This window comes from Aythya fuligula, chromosome 5 (assembly GCF_009819795.1).
Source record: "Aythya fuligula isolate bAytFul2 chromosome 5, bAytFul2.pri, whole genome shotgun sequence".
In the NCBI taxonomy this organism is placed as follows: Eukaryota; Metazoa; Chordata; class Aves; order Anseriformes; family Anatidae; genus Aythya; species Aythya fuligula.
Window position 1 is genome coordinate 34,069,464 of NC_045563.1, and position 26,774 is coordinate 34,096,237.

General features: G+C 39.9%; 1 protein-coding gene across 1 annotated transcript; it reads right to left on the reverse strand.

Moving 5' to 3' along the window:
• On the reverse strand, positions 1-24,669 carry LOC116490054 (cytosolic phospholipase A2 epsilon-like). The gene is made up of 20 exons (XM_032188915.1): positions 24,643-24,669; positions 23,027-23,099; positions 15,353-15,489; positions 14,823-14,954; positions 13,913-13,953; positions 13,051-13,093; positions 12,536-12,599; positions 11,530-11,690; positions 11,252-11,344; positions 10,550-10,587; positions 9,706-9,862; positions 9,078-9,214; positions 8,003-8,225; positions 6,694-6,808; positions 5,900-6,037; positions 5,082-5,189; positions 3,493-3,684; positions 2,844-3,010; positions 1,180-1,363; positions 1-239 (listed from the first exon to the last, which is right to left on the reverse strand). The coding sequence occupies exons 1-20, from the start codon at positions 24,667-24,669 to the stop codon at positions 1-3; spliced, it is 2,469 nt and encodes an 822-aa protein (XP_032044806.1).
• Positions 24,670-26,774: the final 2,105 nt, after the last annotated feature.

Consider the following 26,774-nt stretch of genomic DNA (forward strand, 5'->3'; position numbering starts at 1 on the left):
TCAACCAGAGGCCTGTGCTTGTGATACTGGATGGCTCAGAGCTTGTTTCTTCCGTGCCACCGCCATGCGCAAGGCCTGAAGAATCATGTTCTCATTGTTCATTATGTTGTAATTAGTCAGCCTCTGAAGTTTGTTGAAATCTTCTGCTTTCAGGGAGACCTCTCTTGTTGAGTACGGAGAGCAGAAACTGGAGAGATCAATCTTGCCCTGTTCCATTTCCGCAGCACTACGAGCCATGCCTGTCAGGGGAAAAGAGGAAGGTGTTTGTATAGTCCCAGGAAATTATAGTACTCTGATAGGCTATGTCAAGGATAATTTAGAGAGATCACATATGTGGCTGATATGAAGACAATTGCTGCCCTCCGATCTCTAAAAATGTACTTCTAAACAAAACCCTTTTAGAAAACAGAGAAGAAGAAGAAAAAAAAAAAAAAAAAAAAAAAAAAAAAGAGAGAGAGAGAGAGAAAAAAAAATAAATGTATCACTACATTCCATTGCAATCAGCACCGTCTACTGGCCAACTCACGGCATGACATTTTTTGAGAGTTCACAGGTCATCAAGTCATACCATGAGGGTTCTTGAGTAGAATATATACTTATGGTAAAAGGAATAATGAGATGTACAGGGCAGGAGGAGGCAGAATATTAGTAGCCTTGGAAATCATAATAAAAACAAAGGCAGTATCTCAAACAGTGGTCCAAAAGAACACTGTGACTGCATTTATTAAGTCTTAGTTTACGTACTATTGCTTCGATTTCCCAGCATATACAATCAACGTGTTAAACAGTGTAAACAGAAAGCACAGTGGGCCTCCACAGATCTATACTCTAAAGATAATTCTTCCTAGATCTGAACGTCATAAAAATACGTATCTGAAAACTCGGCTTTGTTCTACACCCTAAAGTAAAATTTTGGAAATCACAAGGTGAAATTAGATCCCATTCCTCTACTTGAGAAACACATTTCTTCTTTCACTGAACTGCACCAAGATTCAAACTAAAATTATGCCCAAGATTTTACTGATTTTGCAAATAATTTGAGCCATCCCCTTTTGCAATGTATTCACCAGTAGGAAAAAGCAAGCAAGCAAAGGATTTTTGTATTGGGTTAAAGAAGAAACTCTCAGGAAGTAAAGAAGTTAATTGGGTCAATAAAACAGCTGGGTAATGCTAACTTACCAGGTGCTACGCATCTTTGGAAGGTGTCATTCACTAGTGGAAAATAAAGCAGGAGAGGAGCTCCTGGAGTGTCTGCACCATCGAACATGTAGCATTCCTTCAGGTTCTTCTCATCATCCTTCAGCTCAATGTTGGGAAATGCAATTCCCTGCTCTGAGAAGTAACTGCAAGCCTGCTCTAGAGGCTGGTCAGTGCCCAACAGCAGCAGAGTAAGAAATGGAAAAGATACACAAGATCAGGCTGCTGCTTAATTCATGCTAAGCTGCATAAAATAGCCTGATAGCATTGGAAGGTTAGAGATAATGTGAGAACCTGCAGTCTCTAGTTCTTCTCTTGCCTAAGGAACTTTTTGAAAATAAACGTGCAGGAAAACACGTGATATTAAGTTGGTAAAGAAGATTTTAGATCAGTACCAAAGCACATCTTTAAAATGGAAATGATTTAGGAACAGAACAGGTAATTTGAAAGATTGTTAAAGAGCATCATTAATTAAAGGAGAACTAAGAAAAATTTTCATCTAAACAAAGCTAAATTTTCAGTCCAAGACAGTAAGGATTTTCAGCCATGTTACCTGTCTATATAGCAGTTATAATTTGTAAATTGACTTCAATAGATTTTAGCAGGGTTTTGAGATCAACTTCCCCATTTTAAATTTTGATTTTTAGAAATAATATGAAATTTCAAGCTAACATATTTTAAGAGTATTAAACTTCAAAATATAACACTAAAAGCATTTATCACAAAGCTCATTTGTGATGATGAAACTTTGTTAAATTATGTGACAAAACACAGAAGCACCACCATTTTTTACCTGAATTAAATATTTCCAAAAGAGTTCAGACTACCAGAAGGAAATGCAGTATGAGTTACTACATGTGGTGTTTTTTTCAGCTACAGTACAGAGACAAAAAATTTTCATGTGGCATTACAGTGTAAGAGCAGCATGAGAGTATCATCCACTTGTAAAATAACGACAGATTCTTAACCAGTGAACTTCACATTTTCTATGGTGCCTTTCAGGAGCAGGTTTACAATTACAAGTATGCATTTGGAAGTCTAAATTTGTCTTCTTAAGTGGTAAATACCATCTCTGAAATCTATATAGCCATTTTATAATCAGATTTTTTCAAACATAGCAAATGCATTTGATGTTTTGCTTCAAGCTCACTGCATTAGGAGAAAAAATGCATTCATTAAAAAAAAAAAAAAAAAAGACAAAATTCTTGACTCTCTAGGTTGTTCTTGGACAGCTAAAAACCACATTTAAAAAATTAAAAGAGAAATAAAAATTTACACATTTAAAGAAAATGCAGAATAAATTATACATATGAATCACAGAAAAATCTTTTCCAGCTACATTTGTGCTATAAAATCTTATGTTAAATTGTAATGGAAGTTGCAGCTCAACCATAATAATTTCATTGTGCCACTCTGCACTTTATTGGTGAAGCAGAGATCTCTGAGTATTTCATTTAGTATTCTTTCAAAAGTGATTTGAGGAAAAAAATGGAGTTGTTCTTCCCTCTGGGAATTTCCATTCTTCTTCTAAGGCTTGGAAACACCATTTTACTAGGTTCTACTGATAACATTCTACAGACACCTATCTGAAAGCTGAAGAAAGTAAAGGAAAAGCCATTATTAAAGTAATTTTTGAGACTTCTCACCAAGGTCTGTGATCCACCTGTGTAATTTAAGTGTATGATGACGTCCACTTTCCTCTCTGGTCTCATTAGGGGTGGACAGCTGGTTTCAAAGAAGAAAGCTGCGTCCACCAGCTCCAGGTGCTCTGAGTTGCCTCTCAGGTCATTAGGAGAGGTGTCTAGAGAGGTGTCTAAAGAGTGACAGATTTGGAGTTATTTACAAACAGCAGAAAGACACCTGTCAGGTTAGAAAACAAAAGAAAGGCAAGCTTTTCTCCCATGCAGGAATTTCCCTTCATTTTTGGATGTCATGCAACAATCCTAAAGCTTCCTTCAGCCTCTCTACTCACATTTTATCAGTCTTTCCAAGCCCATAAGCTGCACCAAACCCACGTCAGGTTTTCTATATGCAAAGTCCCACCCCAATGATTTTTATCTCAGGAAGGACTGTCAGTACCAAATCACCCCAAAACTGAACAGTCCTGTTACTGGAAGTGAGGGATGTAAGGAGTTACTTCATTTTCCCTCTCTTTTCTTTCAGCAAAGAATAACAGTTGACCACAAATTCCATTCTGTTTTCTGCAGGATTTACAAACATCCCACATCTGAATTCCAACCCCTGTGCCCGCTCAGATGAGCCACGATGGCTCATGAGCAGAAGTGCTGTCTACACCTTTCCATTTTGCAAAATGCTCATGCTGGATGTACTCGTTGTGCATCTGGAAGCCCCTCAGGAAGTTGTGGTACTTGGAGACAGCAGGGCGGTCCGTCAGGATATCCCGGAGAGTTGTGGAGAGGCCGCTGGTAGGAGTGAACATGCAGGTAGCCATCTCGTAGGGCTTCTCAGGCAAGTCTGGTTGTTCCTCTAGAGGTACATGGCATAAATTACACACAACTAAATTATAGTCACAATTAAGATGTGAACCAGATGCAAAGAAGAGAAAGGATCAATGACTTTTACAACAGTAGTAACAATATATTTAGAGCTCTTTGTGTTCACCTTTTTAAAGGCTGGACCTGAAAGTTGCTGAGCATCAGCAAAAAGTGTTTGTTCCAGTGTTTGACCACCCTCACAGTAAATAATTTTTTCCTTATATCTAGTCTGAACGTCCTGTAGTGCAGCTCTTCCCATTCACATGTATCCTGACATCAGTTACCAGGGAGCAAAGACTGGCACCTCCCTCTCCACTTCCTCTCACAAGGAAGTTGTAGAGAGTTATTTTGCTTTATGGTCTGCAGTGAGTTCCAGACAATTGCTTGATAAAACATAAACTTTTGTTTTCTGAACTGTGATTGGTCATATTTGATTGAAGTAGCATTTTTCTCATAAAACAAGAGGATTTTGGTAGACATCAAAACAATTCAGTTTTCCAAGCAAACAAAAAGCAAGCAAAATCATTTCACTTATAAATTTGAAAAGGTTACTGGTTTTAGATTGGGCTAAATTTGAAATTTTAGGCTTATTTTGAAAAGAAAACTTGAATATTTTTAAATAAAATGTTTTGACTTAAAACACAGTTTGTTCAGTTTGGTTTGCACATCTGAATTCAACTCAAATTTGCAATTTATATAAACTCAAATATAGTTGTTTTGTTTTGTTTTTCCCAAAATAAACATAGCCCACAGAAATGCCACATGAGTCCATTCAACATGAAACCACTGATTTCACTTGAATTTTAACGATGAAGTTGTTCATGGGTATTTTCAAGGAATGGTCTTTCAGTTCTGAGCTGCCCTTCTCAGCTGGCATAATAAAGCTCTACTCCACTGATTTCCTTGGACCTCTGCTAAATCTTGCAGTTCAGTCAGATTTTGAGGGAAGTATACACAATGCAGAGGGAACAGAAACTGAAGGAAAAAAAACAAAAAACACTCAAGCTGCTCAACAAATAGAGATGCCATGAGGCTTTGATTGAAGCAATTCTTCCCAGAAGTATTTTAACTCAGCACTTTAGAGATCATGTTATATAGCCATCCTTATCTTCTTTCCATCAAGGTCTGTCTGATAGTGCCTTACCTTCTAATACAAATCTCACTAATGCAAGTCTCAGATTAAGCAAAACACTGGCTATTCAGTAACATCAAAGCACTTAATTTTCCCAGTACTTTCCCTAACCCAAGACTGAGAGCACCAGGCTGACAGATGAATGCAAAACATGGGAAATGTGAGTGCAGTTACTGTGTCAGAGGTATGTTATTTCGTCCCATATCAGAGGGGCCTGGAGGAGGGAGGCCATAAGTCAAAAGGCACTGGAGATTTACCTATTTCAGTCACTTTGTCTTGGGTCCATCTGTGCCAGAAGTCCTCTGAATTATCAGCTGCATGCCAGGCATCCAAGAGGTTTTTGGAGAAGATACTACTCCACATTCCTAGGAAGTCAGAGATGGATAATGAGCAGTAGTGAGGTAAACACAAGGAACTGATTTAAAAACAAATAAATAAATAAATCGCCTGCCTTCTGCTCCTTTCACAGCACTTTTCTAACTTCTTCTTTTATTAATTTCTTTCCAACTTTTACATAAGCCTAGACATCTATTTCAGTGATACACTGACAGACTTGACTCAGAATACAAATTCATAAGAAATTTGTTATTTTCCTCCCACCTTGTTTTACCTAGAACGACATATGTTTTGACAAACACTGCACTATTTTCCTATTTTCATTTCCTTTTCCTTTCTATAGTTAAATATTTTCAACCAGCTCATTCACTGATTCCCCTCCCTCATGTTCTATTTATTTCTTATTACTTCCCTCAGCTTTATCAAAGTTTCATAGACTTTCAACTTTTAAAAAGTTTTGCACTTTAAGGTCAATGGTGATGTTTCAAACACACTTGCAAAGGTACATAACTTCTCTTTTTTAGTTTCATTTTCATAGCCCCAATGATAAAGCTAGCTGGGCAGATGAGTGAATTTCAGGAGACATGCTGAATGTAACTGATTGGGATACTGAACCACTTCTGACATAACCCAGTACCTCTGCTACCACACGCAGGACAATGGTTTGCTATTGATTAATTTCCAGAATCATTGGTGTTTGTATGAAATTCTTTTTCAATCCCCCAGGTTGGTGAGTCACCTTGCATGAAGCAGATCCGGGACTCAGGGAGCTTCTTCATCAGGCGACCCATGAAAAACTCGCTGCCAAAATCCTCTGCACGAATGAAGGCACCATACTTCAGGAAGCCCACCTCATATGGCGTGAACTCCACCCACTCTGCCAACACACATGCCAATAATGTTAGTTCCAGTAACCAAGGGAAAAAAATGCTACTAAAAACGGCAATGTCAATAGACAGTGAGTGAACCTTTCAAGTGTCAGCTCTTGGAAATGGGCTGGTTTAGCTCATGCCCAAAGCAAACTGTGCTGACTGCTGCCTCTCAGGTCCAGCAGGCAATTGAACCCGCTGTTGCACTTTCCACAAGGTTGTGAAAAAAATAAAGTGAGGGCTAAGAGAAAATTTAAGTTTATTTTTATCTAGCAAGCAGGAAGCTTTCTCATGGAAGGTGGACTGGAATTCAGTCTGGCTTCTATTGCATTTATTGCCTTTAGCCAGCCATGAAAAATATACATTAAGTGAACTTAAACCTTCTGTGAATCACTTTCTTTAACAATTCATAGTGTTTATGAGGCAGTGTCATGGATCTATGTCATGTTAGCAGTCTGAAGTTAATGTCTAAATGTGCACACTTAATGTGACGGGATTTTACAAAACCTTAAAGTGTTGCTGTCGACCCTATGGCTTCCTAGCTAGTGTTTACATCTCTCAAGAGGACTTATGCCTTGGGCAAGAATTTAAAATGATCTGTCATTCTTTACAAGATCTATACCTATGTTAAAACACAGCTCTTTTCCCAGAATTGAAACATTACCTCTAAAATCTTTGGTAGCAACTTTGTCCTTGACATTGAGAGCAAGGTAGATGGGCAGTGGGTTCTGGCCCTGACTCACTGCCCGACGTTGATCAGAAAGTCTGTGGTAGCATTTCTGGATTTAAAAAAAAAAAAAAAAAAAGAAAAGAAAAAATGTTTGCTAATCAGTTCCATAAAGACATCAGTAAATATGGGATGTTATTTATCTGAATTTCCTCCTAGATTTATTTCCATATGTCCAATAAACAGAGGACAAGAAAATCATGGGAGTAGGAATAACTCTCACTAACAAAAAGAGCTATGTTCTATATTCATTGTATGGCACCAGTAATGAAGTGCTTCACATGATCTCCTAGCTTTGTATTGTCAAATGTAAGTGAAAAAAACAAACATGGCAGATCTGGCTAATTCTGCTATTATGATATACTTCATCTATTTGACATGAGCTCTTCAAGGCAGCATGTTAATGATGGTTCTAATCAAGAATTTTATTGAAACTCATACTGAAGTTTAATATTCCCAGAGGGAAAATTCCCTGTGCTGCCCAATACTAATGGCTTATGTTATACATGAAATTGATATTTTGAGTGTACTTACGTCAAATGAAATATTAACACATTTTGCTAGGAAGCACTGAGGCCAGAAACACACTGTGAAATCTGATATGAAGGGGCAGTACTTTTTTTTTTTTTTTTCTTTTTTCACTTGGACAAAATATAAACCATTTTTTATGGGATTTTAAAATAAAATAGCTTTTTCTCCAGTTAACATCAGACTGCAAGTTTACATGGAAACTTTTGCATTTGTCATTACAACAGCATTAGAAAGGAGCAGTCCTGAGAGACCAAATCAAAAGCAGCTGAAAGGCACTGCAAAATGACAGTTCCTCAGCAAAGATCTCTCAGGAGCTCTGGATCTATACTCTAGCACTAATTCAGGAACTACATAGGGGGGTACATCTGCAGTACATTCAATGTGTGACTTGTATAAACACTGCAAACATTGCAGCAGCAGAGACATCAGATGTAGGGCTATAAAAAACAACTAAGAATCCTGACAGCTACAAATGTTAACTAGTATGCCAGTTACTTTAGAGCTAGTCTAAGCATTTCTGTTACATTTAGTCACACTTTAGGCTTCACTGTAGACATACACTGCATCTCCAAGTTATTAATGTAAATAGATACTCTGCCTGCATACCAAGTATAGTGTTATTAGCCAGGCACTTCTTCCTAGGATTTTATTTTCTTGTAATAATCATAAAGATCATGTCACCAAATTTATGAGAAGAAAGGTGAATAGACATTACCCCATCATTTAACATGGATTCAATCATGAGTCCCCACAGATCAATAAAAGATGTCTTATGTCCTGCTTGGGTCCTTTGGCTCAGCTCTCTGTAATAATTCCTCAGACTTCTCAAGGAAAAAGCACCCATCTTGCACTTGGTTGCTTGCTTCCGAGCTTCAATAATTACTTCTCCAAGATCCTTACGTGACCAATCTGCATCTTCATACAGTTTGGTCATGGTCCTGTAAGCAGGAAATGCGATGGGGAGGGGAAAGAAATGAAGATGATGGCTTTAAAACTGAGAGGATATACTTTGCAGAGCTTTGGGCACTTCTTATTGTTTTAGCTATAGGTCGCTCCCCTACTTTGAGCTTACTTTGAACAGAAATGCAAATCTAAAGGCAATAAATCATAACCTCTTGATCTGGAAGCCAACACAAACAGCTGCACCAGCTGTCTATGTTGTTTCTGTCCAACAGTAACTGAGCATACAGGATAATTTTGCATTGGATTAAGGATTTCTGCACTACCAGTAAAGTCTCATATTTTAATTAGGGATAAATTACTTCAGAGACACCAAATATCACTGAGGGGGAGTGGAGAGGCAGGCACTGATCTCTGTTCTCTGGGGACAGCAATAGGACCTAAGGGAATGGCATGGAGCTGGAACAGGGAAGGGTCAGGCTTGGTGTTAGGAAGACATTCTTCACCAAGAGGGAGGTTGGGCACTGGCACAGGCTCCCCAAGACAGTAGTCACAGCACTGAGCCTGCTGAGTTCAAAAAGTGTTTGGACAAAACCCTCAGAAACATGGTCTGATTTTGGGGTGGTTCTGTGTGGAACCAGGAGTTGGACTCGATGATCCTTGCGGGTCCCTTCTAACTTAGGATATGCTGTGATTCTATGATGACTCTGTGAAAAATGTGGTGCATAACAGGCCTTTCAAGGCCTATTATGAAGGCCCTGGCATTCATAGGCCTTATATGGAAGCAGTAACTCATGACCTTTTACCCTTGCTGAGATCTCAAAGCCTAGACAAAGCATGAGTTTTGCTTCACATAGTATCTCAACAACAGTATCAAAATGATTCCTCACCATGTTGTGCCAGATGAGCCACTGATGTATGAAATGCAATCCAGAACACGCAACTTTTGAAGACCCAAAATGCTGCCATACATGGCAGTGAGTGCTCTTATTCCACACCCTGCTGTTGTCACAGCCACTATCGGCACCTGTTCAACACAAAGAAAAGGGCATGAAGCACAGGTGGAAAAGTGACATCAACGGACATCCACATCAAAAGAAGGCAGATGTGAAAATGCAACATCCAGATGCTAGTAAAATAAAACATATGGATTAGAGATAAAGCAATTTTGCTCTGTAAGCTATAAGGAACGTGAGTTTCTGGCCACCTTGTGGAATATATTTAAACATCTGTGCACTTCATTAAAGATTTTTAAGAAAGATGGACAAGAATCATGGTTTGAAGTTCATTTAAATGATCATTTGAAAGCCAAATGGAAATAGAGAATTTGCTCATCTAGATTGCTGAGCAATCCAGCTCAGATAACCCTGGATGCAAACAGGGCCCAGGAGAAGGATCTGCTGACATAGTTCCTCATGCCTCATCTGGACAGAGGGGAGAAAACACTCCTGTTGCCATCTCCAGGCCCAAGGGAAAGAAGAGAGAAAAAAATCCCACAGCAGTGCCTTTCCCAGCTACCTCGTGGTCTTGCAGGTCTTCCTCTAGATGAAGAACATCCTTCAGTGCAGCAGCAACCACCCTCCTCCGGTTTTGCAGGAAATTCTGTTCATCCGCGCACAGGTCAAACCCCAGGCGGGCATCTAGGTTTCTTGGCCTGAAACACAGACCCTGGGTCCTGAGACCAGGGCACCAACATTATATATTACTACTTGCTGTGATCAACTCCAGTTGTGCTTGTGTGTATGTTTACAAACTGGTTCATGGACAACATAATGTAATAAATGAGAAAGAGCGACACCACAGACAGGCCTCTGCTAATTGCTGTAGCTGCTACAAAGAATGCAAATGGGAATGCAGGGCAGAACATGACGTACTGCTGTGGTATTGGAATGAGGTACCTACAGCACGTTTCTGGTTTTGTTTGCTCATATAATTGATTTTTCAAGTTTCAGCAGTGCCTACCATATGTGCCTGTAACTAGGTAACTGCTGTCAACAGCCACCATGGTTAACTAGGAAAACAGCTACCACACCTTGTCTTTATTTTGTTGGTATTATACAGAAATATTATTTCTGTGCAGAACTACTCTCTCCATCTGTGGGCATAATAGTGAACACAAACTGAGACCTACTTGCTTAAGTGCAGTACCAGCTCAGAAACTTGGAGGAAAAGGGACCCGCAATATAGTTATCCATCGCTGTCTAAGGAGAACCTGGCAATCAAAAGCCTGAGACCAGAAGTGGAACACATCTCTGCTTACCAAGGTCTGAGTCTTTATGACCCCTGCTGATTTCAAATGAGCTTTGTGTACTTGCAAATGTCTCCCAGTTACAGTATAAGGCGTTGCTGGAGACTCACTTACCATTCATTTGCCTTTACATACAAGTCGATCGTCTTGTCCTGAAAATAGCAAATGAAACAATGTAAGCATGCTCAGGTCATTAATCCTGCATATTCCTCCGCCACACCATCTATAGGCTGAGTTTTACTCTTTTTGCTGCTGTATGTGGTCAAGCAATGAATGGCCTGGGTTATGAGGTATGTAACAGGCTCCAGTGCAATCTGAGCTGGATAGAAGCATAGCCCCTCAGTTTTCCACAAATGAACACATAGTTTGCCCTTTGTTTTCTAGGAAGCTCATTAAAAGCTGAACACCTGAACCACAGGCATGTGGATGTTCTGTTTTGCCTTCTGCTTCAGACTTCTCCTTTGCAAATTATCAGTATTAAATGTCACATATACTGTTAGCTCACATACAGTGTTGATAAACATATTAGATATTCCTTTAATAAATTAGTTTCAACTCAGGACAGGGTTGAACAGCATGCCTGGAACCACATGCAGAACAAAAGCCAACTAATAATAATAATAATAATAATAATAATAATAATAATAATAATAATAAATATTGCATAGCTATACTGTCACTGACAGTTATTCACAGTTTACAACTACAGCATGTGTTGTACCTGACTGGATCCAAGTCACTGGACTGTAAAATTCACATCACCCACCAAAATGAGTATGTATTGGGATGGAGTTTTATTAATAACTCACTTCTCACCTGTGCTACTGTTATTTTCTCTTGTATAGGAAGCAAGTTCAGAGCTACAGTCACAGACTCATTCATATCCCTTTCATTTTGGCTTGATATAGACTGGAGAAAAAAAAAATATAATAATAATGAGGAGAGTTACACAAAAGACAAAAAGAAGTAAAAAGCAGTCTCCCCAGCCTCACATACATTCATTCACTTACCAATTCCCTGCATACACAGACCTCAGAGGTTCCCAAAGAAGCACACAGCAAAGAGCCATCTGCCCATTAGGGGTGACCACGTACCCTGCTGAGCCGCCTCCGCCGCGGCAGCGCCACAGCCAGCGCTGACTGGTGGTATTTGATGTAGTGGAACCTGGCTGGTGCAGTTGGGCACAGGCAGGAGCTCAGTGTGTGGGTCTGGGTCCCTTCGTATGAGCCATCCACCGTTAGTGCAAATTTCCTCTCTGAAGGGATGACAGAAAAAACATCCTCACATCCTCACAAACAGGCCTTGCTTTCTGAAATACCCAAAACCACTGTGTATGTCTGTCCACACTTCTTAGCTATAAGAATATTCCATCTTGTGGGGATCTGAGCTCCACCAGTGCTCACTAAATTCACCACAGACTGCAAGTAATTTATGTTGGGGGCTATGAAGGTGTTTCAAATTTAAGTCCTTCCAAAAAATGTGGTTTGCAGTGTGAAAGTATCCCTTCTTTGCACCACAGCATGTGAGGTTGGAGCCATCGAGAGATGCCAGAGCACAATGTTTTAAAAATTGCTTAGGAAATACACAGGTCCACAAGCGTAGGCTTAACACAATACCGATGTGCTACTTAAAATGTGCAACAGGTACTTTTGGTAATATATTGTGTGCGTCTCATGTTTCATCATTTTATTTTGTTACACCTAAAGAAATGTTTAAAAGTGAAATTGAGGAAGAGAGGCTCAGTCCTCATCCTGACCATTTTCTTTTTCTCTGAATCCAGAAACAGGATTTTGCTCCATTTGAGGACTTAGAAAATTTCAACACCCTTCACAAATAATTTGGAAAGTCATAAGCATCTGACAAGATATTATTATAGGGGAAAGTCTTCTGCAGGAAAACCAGACAACAAGCTCATCAGGCTGCACTCTGCAATTATCTCTGTGGTTTTGATCAATTACAGCCCCCTCCAGTCACTGACATTGCTGAGATTTTGCTTTGCATTGTCAACCATTTTGAACCAGCGAGTTCAAGGGTAAAATGCTGAGCACTTTTACCATAAAGCAGCCTACAGATTTTCTCCGTAAGTCAGCAAAGGCTCACCTGTGCTATCCTTCCTCATCTTGCCACCATTCACCTGCACATCCAGACAGGAAACTTCACGGGACTGGAAGAAATGACCAGAGAAAGAGAAAAGGCATTTGCTGTTGGTCAAGCCTGACCTCAGCCAAACCCCTATTCACATGCCCAGGCTGATGCCAGGCTGTCACCCCTCCACCAGGTCAAGGGAAGTAGCATTTGGCATGAGGAAAAAGGGCCCAGGGGAAGGGGTGCAGGGTGAGCACCCCAAGGAGAATGCTCAGCTTGGTTGTTCCCACGCAAAGGGGGATGATCTTCCACCCCAGTCCTGCTCAATTTGGGCAGAGGCGAGCACTAGAGGCAGCTGCGGCCTCTCCCAGAGGGAGAGTCACCAGTGGGAATTGCTGGCACCAGCATTTGCCTGCTCCATGTCCAATGCCTCCATGCCACTCTACGGAGCAACTGCCCAGCACCTTTAATCCTGGTTCTGCAATAAGCATGGCCATACAGCAGGGAAAGAGTTAGGAAATAAAAATTACCACTAAGACGCCATTAGTAATAATGTTTTCAGGAGGATCCGGACTAAAAGACAAAATGGAAAACAATCAGTTCACAACTAGCACTCTCCCAGTGTTTATTTTATTTTATTTTATTTTATTTTATTTCATTATCTTTAAAAGCCTATCTTTGGACATGCAACATGAGTAAACAGCATATGAAATTCTAGCTGGACACTTGGTCCAATTTGCCTCTCTGAGGCTGAACATTAAGCCTGGGTACTGTATTTATGGAGAGCTGCTGAACAGAGGAGCTCCTTGCTGCATCAGACAGGATCATTTTCTGACACAAAAGTATAGGAATGGCAGAATTAGACTATTGCCCTATATTGCTGGGCGATCAGTACTGAAAAGCTGGTGAATTCATCCAACTTACAAACAGCAGCACTAGGACTGATTTTCTTTCACATTCTCTCCATTAAATGTACAGTTAGCATAGAAACACGGTAAAAAATATTTGTAAATCTATTCCCACAACTCAGATTCCAAGTATTTTTGCACATTCTTGTGACAAAGCAAACATCTGGGACAGACATCACAGGAAGGAGCAGGAGGGGTGTAAAACTTAAAACATCCTCCTGCACAGAGTGCCCCCTGCAGCCTGGCAAGCAGCAGCAACCAGGAGACATCTCCATGCCCCTCTCAGTGCCTGTCCTAGCTCTTCAGTGTCTGGGTGCCTGGTATGGATTCACCCCTTCTCTGCTAAATGCACAAGCATTTCCTGAACACACAAATTTCCCTCTAGTTTATTCAGACTATGACAGTGTTAGGAGGGGCTGCAAGCATAAAGATGTTTTGTATATCAGAAACATTTGTTTGCTTGCATTTCTGTTGATTGACTCACCTGCTCTCCATTGTGAATTCAACCTCCAGCTCCTCTTTTCCCTGGGAAAGAAAATGAATTAAGTCACTGCATGTGGATTCCTCTGTGCTGAAAAACACCCTACAGGAATCTGTGCTTCTCAGGGAACTGGCTCCAAGCCAGTGTCCACCTTTAGTAACTGCACACACCACAGATTTCATTTTCTTTGTGTTTTATCTGTTATACTTCATATCACATACTTCTGATGTCATAGCCATTATATCAGCAGGCTTCTAGTTGACACTTTGTAAGCCAAACATATTGCAGGATCTCTTGACAGTTTCTCTGCCTTTCCACAATCTTAGATTCACCTCCACTGCTTCACAGGCCACCTGCAATTCCCCTTTCCTGCTCACAAGCTCTCAGTGCTCCCCACTAATTCTCAGCATCACCAAGACTGAATTTCTCTGGTGCATACAAATCATCCTGCCTCTCTCCCAAGCCTCACCCACAACCTGAGCGAATGGGCCTGGTGGCTCATTAACATGGCAGCACAGTTGGGCATGCAAAGCCCAGGGTGTTCTGGAAAATGAACTTTGGTTATGAAGTCAAGACCACTATTTTTTATATCAGTCGGACATGAGTCACAGCTCAAAACCATGAGCTCCAACTGCAAAGGAAAGCCTAAAGCTCTCAACATTTTGACATCAAGTAGAGTAACCGAACAAGCATGATAATGTCGGCCAACTCTATCTGTAAAAGCAGCACCCAAAATTTACTGTAATTACTGAGGCAAAACTGGGCACCAACCCCTGAAACAGACGGGCATATTCAGATGACTAAATCGACAGTAGGAAAGGCCTCTATTCTGGGCAGGTGAGATGAAAGCTGAGAAAACAACATTCTTGCTTGACCATGTCCCCTTAGCTTTGTCTTTAAATTTTATCCCTACCTGTGGATTCAGCTGGAAACTTAGCTGAATGTTTTCTCCGAGCTGGATTTTGGAGACGTCAAAGAAAACAGTAAGGAGGTGGTCATCTTGTGTCATGTTGTCCTCATCACAAACTTTCAGCTCCAGAATGTTCTGGGAACAGAAGAAATAGATTGTATGAGATTTAACAAATATAAGATGCTACAGTTACTTCCGTTCAGCTGGAGGAATTCGGGTTAGAAGTTTAAGAAGGAATGCAAAGGAAACAATAAAATAGAAGTTTTGCAGTTATTCTCTACAGGCTCCATTGACTATGCAGGAATATACAGTCTTATGCATGTGTCAAAAGCTAAATAACTGCAGTTAGACAGTATGAATACTTCACAAAGAAACTCAGGAAGACCCACAGTGTGGGAAGCTATGGTACCATTTCATGTCTGGTAAGAAAAATGACTTTTAGGCAGGGAAGGGGGCATCTGGGCCTTCAGCCTAACCATCAGGAGGTGGGTAGAAGGCAAATGCCAACTGTCAGGGATAGCTGCGGTTCCTACCTTAACCTGGCTCTGAATCGTGAAGTGGAAGGTCTCATTCCACGTTGGGTTCTTCGTGTTTGGAATCGTTTTGGTGCGGAAATGCTGCGCTGAGGCTGTTGGCAGGCTTAGGCTCACGTAGCAGTCAGACTGGGTTACTGCAGAAGAGAAGGGAAGCGTGAAAGCAATGGACCAGTGGGCCACATTTAGTAGCCCGTAAGCTGTGGCACTGTATGAATTTTTAAGCTCTGTACACAGCACAATATGCAGAATGTGAGCTGGGATCCTAGATAAGGTGCCATCAAGTCAATGCTGTACAGCCAAGCTGACTTCACTCTTTGTGAAATCCTAGCATTTTTCTCTTCTTGAGAGCTACCTCTTTTCATTGTGGGAAAAGTAACCCTGAAAATAACGGGGCATGCCTTAATGTTTCTGGGGTAGCTCTGGCTGTAAGTTCTGTCCCGTCTACTTTTCAGAGTATCCTTTCCTTCCTCTAGCACATCTGGCTGCCAACACATTGGCAGTGGAAGCTATTTGCACTGAAGGTTCTTATGAAGGACCACTGCTGTCAGAGGACAGGTCTCTGCTGAGACACCTTATCTCTGGCTCCCTTCTTCCCTTTGGAAGATTAAAGGGAACATATACACTGTGAGAGTTCAACAACAAAGCCTTTCAATAAAAGATGTATATATTCCTTCAGAGGAAATAAATTGTATTTAATCCTTTGTGGATTAAAATAAGCACATGGAAGAAAGGAATTGGAAATATTGAGCAGTTTGAAGGTATAGCACTTGTTTTAAGAAGCTGTCCTGAAGGAGAGTTTTAGCCAGTAAAGCTCTATTAAAATATTTTTAATGTCACCTCCACCTTTGTGCCTCAGAGTAGTAATGACATTTGCAATATTATGTACAGATGAAAAAGCTTGTCTGTGCTTCCCAGACCATACTGAGATGACGCTGCTGCTTTGCACAAGATTGCATTGCTTTTGCTTTGTTGTTTCAATTAAGGGTGTGTTCAAGTCATAAAGTTCACCTATGAATTTGAATGTGCCCAGTTGCTACGTGGGGCAAACTTTATGGTTTTCATTTTCCTTTCCCTGATGAAGAGGTTAGCTGTGAAGTTTGGCTTCCCACATGAGCTCCTTCATAAGTGAGGAATATTTAGGACCAAGGCGTAAGAATGAAACAGTGTTCAGCAGCTGTCTGCAGTGCTTAGATCATCAATGAGCACTTTCATTCTGAAGTCAGAATAATCTGCCTGTGAATGTTTTTTGTCATAGTCATTAAGCAATAAAATGCAAATGTGAATCATGAGATAAGCAATCCTTTGGATTCACACTCCAGGGTCCAGGATGACCACCATACAAAATATATTTATTTTTTTTTGTTAGGAGCAATAACTTATGCAAGTACCAAAGATAACATGATGGAGTAGTGCCCAAAAATGCAAATCCCATCATCAGCATTGCTATATGTATGTCTCTTCCAACCAAGACAATTCTGTGATTCTGTGATTTAGCATTGTCCCACTTAGTTTTATCAGGGGGTCTGACTTTTGGGAAACACAGAGTAAATGACTTGGCCCCTTAGTGCACTCTATGTGTAACTGAAGAATTAACAAAGACATTTTTTTTTTTTTTTGATGATTCGCTTTGAGACTTAAGTCATCTTTGTTTCTAACAGTCCTAATAGCTTCCAAACTTCCATGTCTATAGAGGAAAAGTCTGTATGAAAACATTTTTTGATGCTTTGTAACTCCAGATTGAGATCTACACACTGCTGTCAGATCTTGTCCCCTTTGGGAGGAGGACCCACTGAAGTTTGTGAATGACCCTGCAATTCTGCCTGACTGGCTGCAAGTACGAATAGGTGTGAACACTCTGCCCAAGCCCATCAATAACACAGCAAAACACCACATTGCATTATATAAAGGGACTCTGTGTATATATACAAGGCTCCCATTACCAGGCATGTGCAAACAAATCGTCAGTATGGTACGTAAGCCTAAAAGCCAACTGACTACAGGAGGTGAACAGCAGCAATGATGCTCACACATGATGTACCCGTCAGAACTTCCCAGCAGCAACCTGTGTCCCTCCCATTGACCATGACATGTGAGCAGCTGTTGAAACATGCTTGAGATGGCAGCTGTGGTATCACGATGGGGCAATATCCTGCCAAAAGCAGGTGTGGCAGCAGGTGCTTATGAAAGCCCAGTCTCTTCATGCAGTTATTACACTAAGTTTCTAATTAGCTTCCAGGATAGCAGCAGGACTGGATTTTAATTGTGCTTTACCATTAGAAAGCATTACAGTGACATGACCAATGCTAAACAACATTGGCTTCAGTACCAATGCTGTACCCCTAGACAACAGCAGGGCACCAGCTGTTCTGGCTCAAACTGAAGTCTCATTCCTCCCATAAACAGCTCACATTCAAACAAGGTTAAGCCAAAATTTTAACCATTTTTTTCTCCCCTCTTTTTTTTTTTTTTTTTTAAATGTGGTCTCAAACATTGAGCTGCTTATCCAGATCATCTCCGTGATCATGGATTTTCTTCATCTGGACCCATCTGTCTCATGAAATACAAACTGTCACTACCATCTGAGGAAAGTATTATTCTTCATCCAGCACTGGGGAGAAGAGATACCTGGCTATGGATGGGTACAGCGGCATTGCTACCATCTAGAGTACAAATTTAGATATTTTAGATCATTAATTAATTAATTGGGATTTTTTAAAGACATGGGTTACTTCTGTGGAAATAAACACCTTTCCAAGGCCCTTAACAGACTTACCATATTCATTCAGGCCTGGGAGAATGCTTCCTGCCTCCTGGCAACATTCAACATTAATCTCCATCACCTGCTAGCTAAACATCAAAAAAAAGCTTTCACACACTCTCCCATCCTACCCTTCATTAGGGTGGCACACCCTACAGGTATCCATAAAACTATCATTTTCATTCACATCTCTATAAAGCTGTCCTTTGCTGAGATTTTGCCAAACAACAATTTTTCTGTTTTCTTGGCCCTTGTTGGGCTTTATCAGTCCGCATCTCCTTATTTTATAATGAGATTTCAAGCAGCATCTAGAACAATAGGCTGTCAGTACATAATTGCAACTGCTTAAATATCATGGTAAAGTAAGTAATAAATAACAATGAAACTATAACAACAGTGCAAGAACCAAACACCGGAGGAAGTCTGTGGGTTCCTCTAATAAATATCATATTGGACCATAGTTCCTCAAACAATAATGTAGTTCGCTGGCTATGTTTCATTGCAGGATCTCAAGGATCTTTCCATGAATTGATTTCATGCATGTCAGAACTGCAACTGCAATGCCATAAAATATAAACTATACATGTACTTCATAATTTTATAAATTATTATATCCAAAATATCAAGCCTTACATTAAAAAAAAGACCCAAAATGTAACTTTGCAAAATTATCAAACCTAAAAAATAGCCCCCTCCCCAGCCTCCTAAACTTCAGAAAACATCATTATTGCACTTAAAAAATGCTGAAGAGTATTTTTTAACTCTATGCCAGTCCAGTTAGCCCAGTGCTCCTCAGCATCCACTGAGGGCTCTAAGATGTTTTCAGGAAGCAGGAAATGATGGTTTGAAAATGCTCATCTCAACATTTCCATACAGTTTTGCTTTTTTACTTTTTTTTTTTTTTTAACCTTAATACTCTGAGGTATTTTGTTTTGTTTTAGTTTGATCTGTTGATTCCACTTAATTATTTTTTTTTCTCTCCAGAAATTGTGTTCTTCAGCCCTTTTGCCCTTTTTTGGGAGAGATCTTTGGTCTTATGAAGGTTAGACATCAGTGTCAGAGGAGCCCATGACCCATATTTCGCGAATGTATGAGGAAGTTTGTTAAAGGGCAAGCATCACATAATACCCTTAGCCCTCACAGTTTGAAATTCAGAAACTTCCTAAGCCAAATTTCATTGCACTTGTTTTCTTCTATGAGTTTGTCCAGTCTCTGCCTTGAACTCACCCAAATTTTTGCCATACATAGTCTCCTGCTGTGAGGAGCTCCCTAGGTGAAATGGCTGCAGGAAAAAAAAAAAAAAAAAAAAAAGACATTTTCTTCTGTTTGTTATCAAGCTATGATGGCTGCCCAAGGACTGGAAAAGGCTGAGCATGAAATCTGAAATTCTTTACAGAAAAAATACTGTTTTTAAGGGTGTGTTGGATTGGTGTACATACAAGTCTCACACCATTAAGGAGTCAGGATGCAGATGAGGTCCACACCCAAATCTGGGAACTGGCAAGTGTAGCTGGTCCAGGAATATTAATAACCCCAATGAGCCTGATGGGGATGTGGGTGTGTTCAGTGGGAAGAGGGAATGTGGAGATCATAAACAAGCACTAAAGTCACAGGTGATATCAATAATGTCACTGATGCATCAATACACAAATGGAATTAGTGTTGACATATAATTTACACATTGATGAATCAGTGGGAAAAAGATGGAATAGTACAAGAATGTATGAAATAAATTAAGGGTTAAATATTAGAATGAAGCAATTCAGATAGTCTTAGATCAAAATATTATGCACTGAACTTCCATTAAGGATGTTGTAATATCTGTTTTGTAGTAGATATTAGTGAAGTTTTGAGACTATTATGGTGTATTGGTTTTCCCATTTCCATTTATTATCTAGAAGATAAAGCAGATAGAACGACAATGAAACTAAAGTGCAGTACCAAGTAGGGAGGAATTCTAAGCACTAGGTGAGTATTAAACACGGTGATACAAAGACTGTACAGAAATCGTGCAATAAATGATCTTTAGAGAGAAAATAACAAAATGGGATTCACCTCCAAAACAAAAGGATGGGCATAACTGGAGAGAAGCAGAAAGAGCTGATTTAAAGTTTGGAAGTAGGTGACACTTTTCACCTGCCTCTATACAGCAAGGTTTCCAGGAAAAGGAAAATGATATAAAAGAGCTTGAAAAGGATGAATGAGAAAAAAAAAAATCACTGTTAGGAAAACGGTATTGTAAAGAAGTCAGCATAGCTGGTGATGGATGCCCACATGCTTCTGGGTTCCCTAAGGCTGTGCTAAGCTAATCTTTAGGGAACTGTAACAATGACTGAAAAAAACTTTAAAATATTACACAGCAATACACATACAAAAAAGCTAAATTTTGTGAGTTGTGCATTTTTCATTTTAAGTCTCCTAGTTTCCTTCTTCTCAGAGAAAGTCATATAGTTACCAACATGAAATTTGCACTAGCTTTTACATTGCCAGTAACTTTAACCAGACATTAATATATTTTAAAATTTGAATCGTGTTTATTTTATATAATCAAGAGTACCCAATTGAAATATGTGACCTAAACAAGTCTGTCTGTATATCAAACTACATGCTGAAAGCCTTAAAAGCAGACCTTCCAGAAAAATGTTATTGACAAATTTCACACTCAACAAAAAATGAATGATTCTGGAAATAAACAGCAGTCAGTCAAAAACAGATTCAGAAATTAAGTGTATGCAAGGCAGTGTCATGACTGGTACAAAGTTTGTAATCCTCCAAGTACAGTGTCCTGGGTAAAAAGCTGAATTTAAGGGAGGCAACATTACTAGTTGAGTCCTTAACTCCAGGAGTGATAATATGAAATCCTAGTCAAGGCAACCAAAAACCAGGCATATCATTCCTGTTTCTTTGTCTTCCACTGGATGGAGGCTTCAGTCCATTCAGACTCACAAACTGACACACTCACAGCCTGTCTGTGCTTCCTACCTGCAAATCTCCTAGTATGCCAGTTTGGATACCAAAAGACTGGCTGCCCTGCTTCACAGGGCAATTTCTTCTATACCAAAATATCATTCCTAATTTCTCTTATACATCTTGGACAGTTCTTTTAGGGATTCTCTTTCCTTACCCGGTGGAAGTACCCAACAAACAAAGAATTCACCTTTATAAGTACAGTATTTGCTTTGTTTGTGCCATCCATGGTTTGACTTACATGACCATTTCAAACAGATTATAGCTTGGCAATATTGGTGGTGAAATGCTTGTCACTCTTTTTTTGCAAGCAACATCCAGTACAGGCTTCACAGCGTAAGGCAAAACAGCCTTAGCCTGGGGAGCCTGTGCAGCTCCAGACCCCAGGCAATGCTCTGAATGCATCACTGCCTTCAAACCACTCCTCTGGGCAGAGGTGCAGGCTGGGAACATGCCTCTGGCTGGGAAGCAGAAATGCTCAAGCATCTCAGTACCTGGTCCAGGCCCTAAATATTTCTACTATTGGGAAGGAAAGCAGCAAGACATAGGTAACTCTCTTCAGAACAAAAATAGTTTGAAGACAAAAACAAAATATGTTGATCTGGATGAGAATAAGACATAGAGGAGTTTTGGTAAGCTCATTCTCATGTGGAGAGCTTAATAGAACATTAATATTTGGGGAGATATTTAAGGGCAGTATTTTTCCACACTTCTTTCAGCTCAGAGTACACTTCAGTACCTTTAAGTAGATTTCAGCTGTAGCAAGAGATTTCTGTCTGGCCTCTAATTGAACTTCAGATCTCCTTTCTACATGATACAAATAATTCATAGGGACTCTTCTTCCCCATACATTCAGCAAAAAGAAAGTATCTTACTTCTCATCAATAAAAATGAGTGATAAATTTCTGTTCCTATATCTTTCGGCTCTAGAGGAACAACAGAACTCGAGGCTAATCACTATGGAAAGGTGCAAACAAATCTCTTGTACTGCATCATTTTAACTGAACAAATTTAACTTCGTGTGGTTCCTACAGAAATATTCTGGACTGAGACTTTCCTATCTGTGTAAATGAATGAACACAAGACAATCAGCCATCTCCTCAGACTGGAGGTGATTGTTACTCACATCTTTTACTCTTCTGCTTTGCAGTTCAGGTATTTATGGAGCATTAATGAAGTTCTACATACCTGTTGACTTCCAGGCACTTTGTAAACATTACTAAGAATAAAAACAGCTAATAGAGCAAGCACTCAACTAAGCTTTGAAACACACATCTCCTATAGCTGAATCAAATGGGACAGTCATAGAAACATAGAATTATTTAGGTTGGAAAAGACACAGAAAATGATCTAGTCCAATGATCACCTAACACCACCAAGACCACCACCAAACCATGTCCCTAGGCACCACATCCACATATCTCTTAAATACCTCCAGGGATGGTGACTCTACCATTTCCCTGAGCAGCCTGTTCCAATATTTAACTAGTCTTTCTGTGAAAAATGAATCCATGACAGATGTCAAATATCCAGTCCTAAGCTCACATAAAATGATCTGTGCTATGGACAAGTTGGACATTACTGTAAGAAGGAACCGTAGAAGTGACCACCATCTAAACTTCTCATTGGATCATTCCTTATGACTAAATAACTGTTCTTTGTTTTGCATTTGAATCTGCGTTTTATGCATTCTATGCAAAAAGATCTACTGAACTACAGCTGGCAGCTGGACCTCACATTACACTGGCAAAGATATATAAAAATTATATATAAAATATATATAAAATTCTCTAATTACAGTTTTTCACCTTCACCATACCATAGTCAAACCTCTTCACTGTCTTTCCCTCTCCTTTTATAAATACTCTGTGATGTTTGTGACACTTAGTAATTTTCCAGGTAATTTTATAAGCACATGGACAATCCAGAGGTATAAAGATACTCACACAGGTCTGCTTTCCTGGCATTTTTCATCCGTATTATTTTTACAGTGAACAAGTTGCATGGAGAGGGTTCTGTCTGTAGAACAACATACAAAAAGCATGGGATTAGCATGCAGAGAGAAAGAACAGAGGCATAGTCATAGATGGTTGGTATTGAAACATTTGAACACTATCTACAATGTTTCCAGACTGAGGTTCTTCCTTATGCATCATCTTCTCTGTCTTCCCAGATTTACAGCCAAGTGTGGCCAAAGACCTCAAATGCACAGTCAGCCACAGACCAAACCTCCAATGCGCTCCATTTTCCATTCTGAGGAACCTTGTGGAAACCCTCAACTTGTGGTGGCTGACTAACTCTTACAATGCAACCACAGAAAAATAAGCGATAGTGAACCTTGCTGTGTTATTAATACAACTGATACACATCTTGGTCTGTGCAAATTCAGATATATCACATATATCTACTATATTTCACAATAAATAGTTGACAATCTAGCAGGGCAGGAATTAGTAATGATATCATGATGTAACGACACTGCCTGTCAGGTGGTTTATAGTCATATAGCTCCATCGTTATGTTTGACATAAATCAGCGCTGGCTCTCAGACAATGAAGAATAAGAAATATCTTCCAGGCACCTATCTCAGATTTCTCAAAAGGGGACAGTGAAAACAACTATTCTGTAATTATTTATGTCAGAATAATTCAGTTTATCCGATTTTCCTTATGCAGAGGTCACAGAAAAGTGTCATTGGAAATCCTGTGAAACCACCTAAACATCAGTGGTTATCAAAGATATTTAACAAACCTGCCAGGGAACTGTTTTGATTTTGTCATCCTCCCTCATCTAAAGCAAGGAGTGGACAAACATGGTACTTAATCAAAAGTATGGGGTCTGAAGGTGAGGTAGTTTATCCCCTAGATAATTGTGTTCTCTTTTTTTAAAAGGAATAAAAGGAGAAAAAAACTGCATTATTAATGCTCTGAACCATCACCAAACAACAAAAATAGGAACAAAGAATAAAGTCTCTGTAGCAATGTAACAAATATGTAAGAGAGTGCTCATGCACACTACCCATAAAGCGGGGAATATCACTGCAACAAATACGTAGATAGCTGTACAACAGCGAAAGCCTTCTGTGTTACCATTCATTCCCTCATGCCCCCAAGTTCCCAGAATTTTGAAGAGAGCTCATATTTCATTCCTTACATAATATCAACTTTTTGTCTTTCCCTATGCAGTCATTGACATTAGTAATGCCTCTTTGGTTTGCCTTGGTAGCTTGTTTTGCCTAATCCCATTGGAGGGAATTGAAAGACAACAGCAACATATAAAAAGATGTCTTTTTTTTTTTTTTTAATTGGAAATTTACAAAATATAGTAAAATTACAGCAGCATTAGAGCCTTTGCATTCCTCAAGGGAAAACACAAATTGGGCACAAAACCCAGGCAGAAGCTCTCAAATTGGGTACAAAACCCATTGCTCTCAGCTCTGGTGCTGAAGAAGGGATCTTGGAGCTGAAGACACAGGAACAACAACACTTCCCACAGAAGATCCCCACTACTGTCAAGGCTGCCTACACAGTCCATCCCAGAGCCTCCTCTTCCCTTTTCTTACCTGGCTTGTGCTGTAAAACACCCCCATCGTGGTCTTCTCCGCGTTCAAGCCAGATGTGAAATGTAGCAGTGGATGGGTGCTGAGGAATGACCACGAGACAGCTTCTCGTGCTTTAAGCTGCCTGGAGCAGACAGACAGGTGTGTGGGTGCCTGACTCAGAGCCCGCCTCACCCCAGCCACTTGAGCAATTCCCCAGTTCCTCCTCCTCGCTGCTGGCAGGTGAGTGCCTGCAGCTGACACACAAACAACCCAGCTCTGGCAGTGCAGGACAGCCTTGGGAACAGGGGCCAGAGGGGCATCAAGACCCAACAAGGATCTTCCCTTCAGAGTTCTGGGCACTGAACAAATATTTGGTACTCTTACGAGCAGCCCCGTTCCTTCTTTAGGAGGCCACGGAGCTTTTGCATTATGGAGGGCTGTCAGACTGCCACCTCTTGCGCGGAGTCAGCTGGCATCAGGCACTGTCCATCTGTCTGCCCAAGAGTCAAGGGCTTCTTTGGCCAAAGATATCCAAACAAATCATTGTGCAGACAAAATGATTGTAATTTTTTTATTGCCTATAGTGAGAAGATGGGTATTTGCTTATATGCAGATCTGAAAGACAATTTTTCATTCCTATGAATGCTTATGAATTCCTATTTCAGCTTCTTCTGTGATGGTCTTATGCAAGAAGTTCTCATTCAGACAAACAGTTACTGCAGTGAAAAATAGTGCATGAAAATTTGCAAATCAGCTGTTGAGACTGTAAGAGTTTCCATAGTAAGGGCAAAGCTTTAACAGTTCACTCACGTTCTCAAAAGTTTTAATTTTGCACACATAAATTAAAAGTGTTGAAGCCAACGATCTCAAAAAGAATACATTAGGGTGTCACTTGGAGTTAATGTTAATTATGCTTCGTGTTCTAGCATATTCTTTATGTCCCTGCATTTATGAGACCTCTCTGTGCAGGGCACTGTTGGCATCACATTAGGTGGTCCCTGAGTGAGGGAGTACACAAAGTGAATACATAAGACATAACGAGAGTGGAAGACAAAAACGAAAAAATATGTTACCATTGATATTATGAAATTTAATTAAAAAATGGAACACAAAATAGTTTCACTTCACTTTGCAATGGAATGAGAATTGACTGATAAATTTAACTTCACAGACATGCTATAACTTAAATGTCATAAAAGGTCTGACATTTAAAAGGTACCCTACCTTAAGAACTGGGTGCAACAAACACCATCCAAACATTAAACAGATGAAGGATGGATAACTAACAGATCACAAAAAGCAGTAGTCAAAGGAAGTATTCCTAAAGAGATTGCAAACAGCTCAGTTTTAAGCCTATTACAGGTTTTATAAATAAAAAATATTTTTGGCACCCTGTTTCAAACAGATGATACTGAAATTGGGAAGATAAAGAACTGTGGAGTGATCTGAGGACGGGAGGAACTCCCTTTAAAGAAGAAAAAGCCAGCTTTTGTATCAGCCAGCAGGACATAATGCAGGGATACCCCAAGGCTGACATGGGAAGGAGCATAGCTACGTCAGTGCAGTAATTAGTCATAGTTAAAAGATGGACTAATTAGTTCTTATGAAAAGTAGGGTTAATGTGGCTGAGGCTGTCTCATGCGCCTGTCTTTTTTTCTTTTTTTTTTGTCCTGTTGTTGAACACGTTTTCCTTGTAAAACAGACAGAAACAGCTTCCATTCTTCTCAGTTTCATTTCCACCAAAAAAGGCCTAGGAACCATGAGTGTCAAACCAAAGATAACCCTGGGAAACACCCAGATCCCTTGAGCTGATTCTAGTGTTCTGAAGCTGAACCATAATTAGCATTGCTTCATACCATGCAGGACTAATAGTGTCAATCTACACATGCAGTACTGCACGCAGTTACACTGTGTCGTTCAAAGTGCTGCAGTAGCATGAACACAATGAACACTCTCATAGGTCAAAAACATGGCCCAGTCCTTCTCTTTCACCACCCAAACTGCTCCAGACGCACCATCAGCAGTTTTTCCCATAGCACAGAAGTATTTTTTTCTCCTATTTCCTAGAATTTGATTACATATAAACAAATTTGTCACTTCAGAGCATAATCAATCACAGAATCACAGGATTTCTAGGTTGGAAGAGACCTCAA

What these genes read in the sequence shown, in the direction of transcription:
- LOC116490054 (XM_032188915.1), bottom strand. Translation starts at nt 24,669, where the DNA reads ATGGGGGTGTTTTACAGCACAAGCCAG. An exon ending in CGATTCAGAGCCAGGTTAAG is followed by an intron (nt 14,955 to 15,352) that starts GTAGGAACCGCA and finishes TTCTGTTCCCAG; the next exon opens with AACATTCTGGAGCTGAAAGT. An exon ending in AATCCATGTTAAATGATGGG is followed by an intron (nt 6,809 to 8,002) that starts GTAATGTCTATT and finishes TTTTAAATCCAG; the next exon opens with AAATGCTACCACAGACTTTC.